This window comes from Colletotrichum karsti (assembly GCF_011947395.1).
Source record: "Colletotrichum karsti strain CkLH20 chromosome Unknown Scaffold10, whole genome shotgun sequence".
Taxonomy (NCBI): Eukaryota; Fungi; Ascomycota; class Sordariomycetes; order Glomerellales; family Glomerellaceae; genus Colletotrichum; species Colletotrichum karsti.
Window position 1 is genome coordinate 747,855 of NW_024065910.1, and position 10,837 is coordinate 758,691.

Below are 10,837 nucleotides of genomic sequence, written 5' to 3' on the forward strand. Positions count from 1 at the left end.
GTGACTCCTACCACTGCAGTCCACGGCACCAGACCCTTTGGGCTTTTAGATACCGTACATTCGCCAGCCCGGTCTACCTACCACTTCTACTTCGAACATTATTCTCCATGCCTTCCGCAATCTTCCCTTATAGTCCAGGTTCGTGAGCGCCTTGAAGTTAATTGAACATCCTCCCTTCCGTCCCGGTCGATATCCTTCCCGCCCGAAAAACACATCCGTTCAGAATCATCCCGTTGTTGACTTTTCGTTTTCCGAGAAAAAGACCTTGGCCTTATACAGGCTAAGCAATCTGCTCTGGCGAAGCTGGCAATGAGCTCCAGCAAGGATTCCCGCGCGCCTTCGTCATCCTCCCAAACTCGCTCGAATAAGTCGCCGACCATTACCATATCCAACGGCGAGCTGCCACCGCCTCCCGTTTCCCATCCTCACGATGCTCTCCTACCGCCCCCGGCTATGGCGCATGCCATCCGATCCATGAACGATCTCAGCGGCCCCATCGCCCTGCGCGACCGCTCCCTCATCGCCTCCTCCGATACCCCTCCAGCCATGCGAAGCGTCGTCTCGACCGCCCCGAACTCTCCTAGAATGTATGTAATATTTAACTGATGTCACGTCGTAAAAACTGCCTATCCAGTGGCTTGGGCTTTTACAGCCTCGTGTGTTGCAGCGCTTGGCTAACTTGTTGTCCGAATAGTCCGCCAGTCAGACAAAACTCGGGAGGAACGACCCCACGACTCCGCCCCCATCCCGCCACACTCAACGTCCCTGGCATGACCGTCTCAAGAGCGTCGCCCGATGGAAAGATTAGCGACAGAGATGTCGCGGCGAAGCTGGTCATCATCATGGTCGGCCTGCCCGCGAGAGGAAAATCATACATCACCAAGAAGGTCCAAAGATACCTATCATGGCAGCAGTATAACTCGCGCATCTTCAATGTCGGAAACAGGAGACGTGTGGCCGCGGGCATTTCTTCCCCCATGAAGTCCCCCATGAAATCGCCTTGGTCCCCTTCGCCCATGAAGTTCGATCCCCCGACGCAAGCCGCCTCCATCCTGTTGAACGGTCACACAGCGCACAACACCAAGAAAGAGCCCGCAGAGCTGGACCTGAACACACCCGATGCCGACACGATGGACCAATCAGCCAAGTTCTTCGAGCCGAGCAACGAGACCGCATCCAAGATCCGCGAGCAGGTTGCTCTCGACACCTTGGACGAACTGCTGGATTACCTCCTTCACCAAGGCGGCTCCGTCGGTATTCTTGATGCAACCAACAGCACCATTCACCGCCGTCAGCTTTTGGTCGACCGAATTAAGGAGAGGGAGCCCAAGCTTGGAATCCTCTTCATTGAGAGTATCTGCCACGACCAGAACGTGAGTTGCCACCCGCAAGTTGCATGCTATCGCAGGGACTAACACGCGCGCACAGCTTTTGGAGGCAAACATGCGCCTCAAGCTTTCAGGCCCCGACTACAAGGACAAGGATCCGCACCAGTCCCTCGCAGACTTCAAGAAGCGCGTTGCCGCCTATGAGAGCGCCTACGTTCCCATTGGCGATTATGAGGAGGCCCATGACATGCAGTACATCCAGGTTTGTTTGCGCCCACTTTTTACACCTCGACGTCATGCTGACATTCGCCCAGATGATTGACGTTGGACGCAAATTGGTTCAACACAGACTCCGCGGGTTCCTGAGTGGCGGAATCAGCTCCTACCTTACGACTTTCAATCTGGCCCCGAGGCAAATTTGGCTTACACGGCACGGACAAAGTGTTGACAACCGCCTCGGAAAGCTTGGCGGTGACTCGGATTTGACCCCCGATGGAGAGCAATACGGCAAAGCCCTCCACGACTTCATCACTCAAAAGCGAAAAGAATGGCTCATCGAGCAGAAGGATAAGATTGCGCAGTCATCCTTCCCTCCCAAGGCCGGCGATCACACCCCGCCGTACCCCGAGCTCAACCGCGAGTTGGAGGAGAAGAACTTCTGCGTGTGGACATCGATGCTGAAGCGCAGCGTCCAGACGGCGGAACATTTCGAGGCCGACGACGATTATGATGTCAAGAATTGGGCCATGTTGAACGAGCTCAATGCTGGCCTTTTTGAGGGCATGACCTACGAGGAGATCGCAAGGAGATTTCCCGGCGAGTACAAGAAGCGCGCCGAAGACAAGCTTCACTACACTTACCCTGGCGTTGGCGGTGAGGGATACCTCCAAGTTATCGCACGCCTACGCGACATGGTGCGCGAAATCGAGCGCATCGAAGACCACGTCCTCATCATCGGCCACCGCTCGGTCTGCCGAGTTCTCATGGCGTATTTCATGGATCTTACTCGCAACGAAATTGCGGATTTGGATGTTCCGTTGGGCATGCTCTACTCGATTGAGCCCAAGCCTTACGGCTACGACTTCCACGCCTACCGCTACAGCGCCGACAAGGCGACTTTCGCCGAAATCCCCAACTACCGACCCCAGCGCACCGTCGACCGCGCTGCGTAGGGTCAGGGCTACGACGGCTCTAAACTGTATTATATGACGACGAATTGTACACTACTAATGGTAATGCTCGGGAGAGGCGTTTGGGGAGTTCAGACAACTCAACTACGACATGATTTTTGTTTTTTTGGGGGTGTGGGATAGACACGGTTTCCCTACACAGATGATTTATTTTGGTACATGGACTTCTCGACCTCGTTGGGGGGAGGCTCGAAGCATTTGCAAGGCGTTTGGGAATCGAAGACCACAGAAGAGGTCAAAAAAGATACCCACATGACGCAACAACGAAATGAGCAAGCCTCGCGGCTCCTTATCTGCTCCTCTTTGCAAGGCTTTGCCAGATATACACAAGCCCAGACCGGCTGTTTTAGCTAGTACGTAGATGAAAGAAGTCTATCACATTTGATCATCTCCGCCGGCATGTTCTGTGACGTCGTTTGAAGGAGGCTACAAGACGCAACTCTTGACTAACAAATATCACCTGGAAACCGGGCGTCTGGTGACAGGTGATGGTGTGCTCCGCTCCGGTGCACTAGCGGCGCAGACATGACAGCTACGTGCCGTGGCCGCGGCGGGTGGCGTGATTGGCAGGACCGACGGCGCGGTAAAAGGGGTGACTATGACAGGTCGGATGGGCTTTTTCGTCATACGTAAGTACCCGGCTTTTGTAGGCTGACTTTACGGCCCGAAGATTAAATGCTTGTCTTTGAGGCGTGGAACCGAGTAAGTGATGTGAGGTAAGAGAAACTTGAGGCTGCTTTTGGATCGGGCCGGAGGAGTATCACCGACTCGGAGCGGGGCTCGGGGGGGCATGGTATACGGCGGGTTTTGGGGTGAGGCTCCGGAGATGGGCCGGGATATCACGAGACTTTTTTCTCGGGTGGGAGATGGCGATATATACTGCGAGATTGTAGATTATGGATCTTCTTTATGTGGTGTGGGTAAATCCGGTCTGGATGTAGTTGATGGGAGGGAGGGGGGATTGGGGGGCTTACAACGGACCGGATCGTGGTGAGATTTCTTGGCTGCTGATGTGTTTTCTTGAGATGCTGGTGGAATGTCTCGTGACGGTTGAGCGGGTAGAGAGATGGCTGGAATCAGGGGTTGCTGGATCTCGTGGTGTGATTCGGGTGCCTGGTGTCTGCCTACGGCGGAGGGTGTGGTTTTAGTTCGGGCCGCGTTTGGCGATGGGTTGAATACGCGGTTGCTGATTCTAGATCGGATTTCTCGGAGATCTTTGTGGTGATGTTCAGCGTTTGAGTGGTGAGTGTGGTGGTGTTCGTGTCGTCTCATCTTCGGCGCTTCGGAGGTGGTGGTTTTGTTGGGTGGCTGGCGTTCGGAGATGGTTTCGATTTCTTGGAGACGTGTATTTAGGGTCAATCTGGTTGGTATCTGGTTTGGTTTTGGGCTGCTTTGTTGGTTGGGGTGTATGGCAGGGAGACGGATGTCTTTCGATAGCGTGTGGTTGCTTTGATGTATGTTCTTGGGGATGGAGATTGTGAAAGGTGGGTTGGTGTACCACGCCGATGCTTGTCCCTAATTGGAGGTATACTGTTACTTGGTACTGCTTTACTCTGTGCTTTAGTTTAAATACTAAAACAACTTTTAAGGTATGGGATAATGTCACTTCAAAGATGAGATATGCTATCTAATACCACCTGGGGCATGATCGTGACGCGTCTCACGCCTTGTAGGTGTAATTAATTCTTGGCCTCAAGAGACTTTGAGCTGCTTCGTGAGAGAAATTTAATGCACAAACATATCTTGAACACCTACAAAGCCTAACCAGATCAATTCGAACACGAAGGGAGTCGAGTGGAAGGGTCCCAAAGGCCTATGGCTATGAAAATGGCTGCTTTGAGTGTTATCGATCAGCCTATATCGAGACTGAACTAGATACAATAAATTAGTTCTGTGTCAAGATAAACTTCAGAATCGATCTAGCTTAAGTACTTGTCAGACGTCTCACCTACAACATCCGAGGCGTCATCTCGGACTGGGAGAGTGAAGTTTGGTCAAGTCGTTAGGCTAAGGATGATGTCCAGGTCAATCATGGCAAGAAGTCCTTTTTAGCGCCCAGAGTATGTGAAATGAAAGAATTTAGACGCTTATGGTGAGTATTGATCAAAATGTATTTCAGTTTAGAATTACTTCTGTTGTCTAACACCGCAGTAGATTTGCTCCTGAAGTGAATATGGGAAATGTAGCTGGCTTTGGAAACCGGGTGATAAAGAAATCAAAACCTCAATAATTTCTCAAGACACGCGGTATTAGTTACGAATTAAGGGACAAAATAACTAATTAAGTGGACTGGCTGTCTGAATTCAAAAATCCAAACATCTTGTAAGTCAGAATACTCACCGAAAGCAGTTCTCGGTGAGCAGTGGAGGTGTGTGGGACGCTCGGAGTATTGTGTACTCATCAGCCGACAGTGACATGCAGGCCTAGTCCGTACCCGGTACTTCCCCCGGTATCCGTTGCCTGGCCGCTCCCCGCCAATCAGTGGAGCTGTTGCTGAGAGCTCTCCCAAACCTCAAAATTTCTATCCCCAAACGCGCCTGATCACAATCAGATCGCGTCACCAATCTACGCACCCACGACTCTTCCCGATCCTCCCTCCGTCGACGTGCTCAATTCGCATCCGACTTGACGCGCCCGAGATATCGCCATGTCGCTCTTCGGCAACAAGCCCCTGGGTGGCAGCATCCTCGGCGGCTCGACCAGCACTCCCCAGCAGAACACCGGAGGAGGTCTCTTTGGACAGCAGACGCCTGCCAACCAGCCGGCGAATACTACGCCTGCCTCCGGTGGCCTATTCGGAGGCCTGAATCAGAACAAGCCCGCAACCAGCGGCGGACTCTTTGGTGCGTCGACGACACAACAACCGGCCCAGCAACAGTCTTCGCTGTTTGGCCAGACGGCGACGCAGCAGCAGCAACCAGGACCTCTCAACCTCGGTGGAATTGGTGGCTCTACGGCAAAGCCATCTCTCTTCGGTGGCCTCGGTGGCCTCGGTGGCACCCAGCCCCAGTCTCAGACCGGCGCGACCCTCGGACAGAGCAGCGCCAACCCGCTCGGCAGCTCCCTTTTCCCTCCGGCGCAACAACAGCAGCCGCAACAGCAGAACCAGAACACGAACAACCAGTCGCAAGCGCAGCAGGGCCAGACATCGGGGGCATACTTTGACAGCCTTTTCGCGAAGAGCAAGAGACAGGGAGATGGCGAGGGCGGTCTGGAGGACCTTCCCAGCTTGCAGCTCGGGCTGGGCGACCTTCGCCAGCGCTTGAAGAAGCTGGGAACCGAAGCCCAAAAGCGCCCCTCCGACGGCAGAGCCCACTACCTCCTCGCTGCCTCCGGTGTCGACCCTAGCTTGGCTGCCAGGGACCTCGGATCCCTCGATTTGCAGACCGGCCGCGTCGACAGACCGACAGGCTACTCCCCGGCCGAAATCGATGTCGAGACGTACCTCGCGAACCTCCAGACGAAGACGACGATGAGCATGATTGCTGACGGTCTCGAGAGATCCGTCCGCGACTTTGATAACTTCCTGGAGGACAACGTGACGATGGAGTGGGAGGCCCAGCGCAAGCGAATCTACGAGCACTTTGGAATCAAACCCAGAGAGGAGACTTCTTTTGCCGGAGCGGCTTCGATGAGAGAGTCCACCGGCGGCTTTGGTCGCTCACGGCGCAGCAAGGGCCCGGCGGCCGGTGCCCGATCCGGCAGAGCCAGTGTTCTGGGCAAGTCGAGCATGCACCGCTCCGTCATTGGCAATGCCAGCAAGATTGGTACTCACCAGCCTGAGTTCTCCGACATTGACCGCTCTAACGACAACAACGGCTCCCTGACTGGCCACATGAACTCGGACGACAGATCCCTGCGCGAGAAGCAGAGCAAGCTGTCCGAGAAGGTCCGCAGCCTCAACTCAGCCCGCCTCATCAACCACCCCTACCCCATCCTTTCAGAGCTTGCGGACGTCGAGCACCGCTCTCTCGATCCTTACGCACCGCACATTGTCGAGGCGTACCATGCTGTGCGAGAAATCGTGGGCGAGGACCCCGAAGCCGAGACGACCATCAATGGCGCCACGGCCAAGGAGAGGCAGTTTGCAAAGATGTACCTGGACGAATCCCCGAACTCGTCCAACTCAATAGCCATGCGCAAGAGGCTGCTTGAGGGAGCCAACAAGTTCTTGGAGAAGCAGTTCCTGCAGGAAGTGGAAGGTCTCATTTCAAAACACCCCCATGAAGCCAACCTCGGTGGTCGTCCCGATATTGTCAGCAAGATCAGAGCGTACATCCGGCTGCGGTCCGCGAGGAAGGATCTGGTGCCTGATAACACAGATCTTCAGCAAGTCAGCGGGGAGTATGTCTGGGCGATTGTCTTCTACCTTCTGCGGTCTGGCCACGTCAGTGAGGCGGCGAAGTATGTGAACGACAACGGCAACCAATTCCGCAGCATCGACCGAACTTTCCAGAGCTATCTTAATGGGTACGCTTCTAACGAGGACCGTCGACTGAAGCGGACGTTGCAGGATAGGTGCAATGCTGAGTACACACAGAGGGTCCGCAATGCCCCTGACAACTCCATTGACCCCTTCCGCATGGCATGCTACAAGATTATTGGTCGCTGCGATCTGAACAACCGCAGTCTTGAGGGACTCAACACCGACATCAACGACTGGATCTGGCTTCAGTTCAACCTCGCTAGAGAGGGTGACCGCTCTGTCGAGGTCGCCAGCGAGGCTTACGGCTTGTCTGAGCTGCAGTCTAGCATCAAGGAGATTGGTGCCAAGCACTTCCCCAAGTCATCATCTGAGGACAACAGTGGCAGCTTCGGCATGTTCTTCTACCTGCAAGTCCTCTCCGGCATGTTCGAGGAGGCCGTCGCGTACCTCTACCCCTTCTCCTACGTCGACGCAGTCCACTTCGCCATCGCTCTCGAGTACTACGGTCTGCTCCGTCCTTCGGATCCCTTCAGCGCATCCAACGACCTGCGCAGCCTGAACGTCAAGGACCTCGTGCAGATCAACTTTGGCAGAATGATTGGCTACTACACGAGGGACTTCCGCGCAGCCGATGTTGTCTCGGCCGTGGACTACCTCACCCTCATCTGCCTCAACATGGATCTCCAGGGCGAGGCGGGACGTCGACATGCCAACCTCTGCTGGGAGGCCCTCCGTGAGCTCGTCCTCGAGACCAGAGAGTTTAGCAAGCTCATCGGCGACATCCGTCCCGACGGTCAGCGGATACGCGGCATCATCGAGGAGCGCGGTGCCCTCATCGGCTTGACCGAGGAGAACGACTTCATCAATACCGTCACCGTCCAGGCCGCTAGTTTCGCCGACGAGAACGGCCGCACCACTGACTCCGTTCTTCTCTACCACCTTGCTGGCGAGTATGATACTGTCGTCTCCATCGTCAGCCGCGCCCTCAGCGAGGCCATCTCTCTCGAGATCGGCGAGGACCCCATGCGTCTTATGCCTGTCAAGCCCCGCGCCGCCGGCCAGGAGGCCGAGGCCGGCAGCAGCCTGAGCCTGGCGTCCATTGATGACCCCGTCGAGCTCGCTCGCACTATGATGTCCATGTACGAGCGCGATGCCATGTTCCACCGCAAGATCCAGGACCAGAATAAGGTCGCCTGCCGCGTCCTGCTGGAGATGAGCACCATCAAGTCCCTCGTCGAAGCCGGCCAGTGGGCCCAATGTCTCGACGTAAGTAACACACGCGCCTTGCCCGATGAAACTAGACTAACAGAGTTTACAGAAAATCCGCTCCCTCGAGATCCTCCCCCTCGACGCCAGCGGCGACCCGAGCATCATCCGCGCCTACGCCTCAAAGTTCTCGGGTCTGTCCCAGCCTGTCTCCATCAACGTCCCCAATCTGCTCATGTGGACCATCATCTGCTGCACCCGCCAGCGCGACCAGCTCACCGGCGGCCAGTTCAGCGGCAACGAGGGCACCCGCCGCATGATGGTCGAGCAGATGAGGCAGATGACGCTCGACCTGACCACCTACACCAGCCAGCTGCGCTACCGCTTCCCGCCGCACCTGCACGAGGCCCTCGCCAGGGCTTCTGCGGAGTAAAGAAAGAGGTGGATGGTGTGTGTTTGATGTTGTCGTCTTTTTAATGTAAATTTAGCATGGAGATGAAAATGGGTTTTCAGACGGACTTTGTAGTCCAGTGGAAAGGGGGAAACAAGTGAAGATGATGTCCGCTCTCAGAAGGGCGTGAGTTTTTGTTTTTGAGTAATACAGCAACAGACGCTGGGAATAGATACCTTATGAGGACACTTTACGCTCTGTTTGAGGCTACTTTATGGCTTCACGAAACGCAGACTAGCGTGTATCGACTTCACATTTGAGGACTGCTGATGAGAGTCTTAGGAGGCCTCTACCGACTCAGGTGTTGATGAGAATGCTCTTGCACCGAAGACTTCAAACTATTCAGTACCCTGCGTTTACCATCGACAGCCTCAGAAGACTCCATATTTAAAAAGCAGCCAACGCCTTTCTTTTTCTCAAAACGTCACCGCCCTCGAACGGTTGGCTGGTGAAGGCACGTTGACATCATCAAAAGAACCACGGCGGCGGTCTAAGCGATCTTGGAGATTGTTTCGGTTGGTTTGCCTGATTCTATTGCAGTCATTGGACAGACACCAGCTTTCTTTTGCTTACGTATTAGGGTTGAATACGAAGCCGAGGAGGATGAGAGAGGAGAGGGAGACGGATGTTGCTTTGCCATTCTTTTCAAACTAGTGTGACAATGATGATTATGATGAAGCAACGACGATAATTTGGTTTTCTCAACTATTCAATCGACAAGACCATTGGACCGGGCATAGCCTGGGGCATTTCACTAACATTGCAAATGAGAGAAGTTTATATAGTTATGCCTGTGAGCATCCAATCTTAGGAATCTTATTTTTCGCTTGTATAAAGGCTTCTCACGCGTCGCTGAGCATTCCATAGCGACAATCTTGACCTCAAATTGTGCTTGTTCGATTCATGACCGCGACAGACCATGAATCTGGCACCAGGGCATGACAGGAAGCTGGTCAAGCTTTGAAAGATTTACATTGTAAGTTGGTCATGTTTCTGTGCTAAGGTTATGTTACATTTTCCCTTTATTATTTCATGAGTTTACACAATAGATGACACCAATAAAGGACGATGATGACACCTGTAGCAACTCAACATGGCTCCAGTAGCCACGGGTGAGAAAGGCCACACTCTCGACTCAACTCAAAGACACGGCAGCTGGCACGTTGAGATGTTGAACGCCTTCGCGACAGGCAATTAACTATGCGCTTTGTTTGGTCCAGAATCAGCCCAAATGCAACGTTATATATGCGAATCGAGCGCTGGTTGGCATGTTCCCGGGTCATCGTGAGATGTGGCACTTTGGCAGAGTTGCCGACTTAAGCGCTCTCCTGCCTGTGATTCCATGGCTACAGATATGCCGTGTATTGGCCATGGACGGCATCAAGACTTTTTCTTCATGTCTTGTTATGTGCAAGTCGTTCGCTGATTTCACTCATGTCTTTTTGTTCATCTTAAATATGATGTGTCAGAGCAGGCAGGACATGACTCATCGGGAATCGTGTTTTGATTTTGTTGAGCACGAGAGATTGGGAGCCTCGGTATTATGGGTTTGTAACAACTCTTGAGATAAAGATTCTAAGAGGAGTAAACGACACAAGTTTTGGGCCAACTGAAGTCTCCGGTCGGTGTTCATCATCACTTTCTCCAGTGTATTCCGGGATTTTGAAAAGTGATAGAGAGCAGGCTGCCATAAGAAAGATATCTACCCCTTTAACAGAAATTGAGGTTGATTCGATGTGAGATATTAACGAAACATGCTGGAAAGCTGGCAAATGGATGAAAAGCGAGCGACTAGGGCCAGGAAACAGTGTTTATATATCCCCTAGCATTGACATCAAGACAAAGTTGGATGATGGCACAGTATCGCTGAATTTCTCATTCTTTCAACGGCTGTTCACCAAGACTGATCAGATTCTCGCTGGTCTTTTCCTGTAATGCTGGGTGAAAGCTGGGTGCTACCACAGCCAACCTAGACACATGGACATCTCCCAAACTAACTCGAGTTGCACGCCGACGCAGACAGATCCTACAAAGTAACCAGTTTCCCCATAGGCCTGCGGGATTGGGATGAGTTGGTCAGACGCCACAAACAAAGCAAACGGTAGGGTAGGTCAGCGCAGTCGGTCCGGCCCGCCCCCTTTCTATTTTTCTCCGGAAAATCCACATCCGCAACCCCATGCTTGAACAACGACTTATAAAATATAGCGGTCATTCTTGTCGATGGTCCTTCAAATTA

At 53.4% G+C, this 10,837-nt stretch overlaps 2 protein-coding genes across 2 annotated transcripts; both read left to right on the forward strand.

Moving 5' to 3' along the window:
* Nucleotides 1-309: 309 nt before the first annotated feature.
* CkaCkLH20_04065 (6-phosphofructo-2-kinase 1) lies at nt 310-2,500 on the forward strand (the record flags this gene model as incomplete). Its single annotated transcript, XM_038886784.1, has 4 exons — nt 310-587; nt 695-1,373; nt 1,429-1,590; nt 1,643-2,500. 4 exons carry the CDS (start codon nt 310-312, stop codon nt 2,498-2,500), a joined length of 1,977 nt encoding a protein of 658 aa, XP_038748034.1.
* A 2,665-nt stretch (nt 2,501-5,165) lies between these two features.
* Nucleotides 5,166-8,583, forward strand: CkaCkLH20_04066 (nuclear pore protein; the record flags this gene model as incomplete). The annotated part of the gene is made up of 2 exons (XM_038886785.1): nt 5,166-8,210; nt 8,263-8,583. The coding sequence occupies 2 exons, from the start codon at nt 5,166-5,168 to the stop codon at nt 8,581-8,583; spliced, it is 3,366 nt and encodes a 1,121-aa protein (XP_038748035.1).
* Between the last annotated feature and the right edge of the window lie 2,254 nt (nt 8,584-10,837).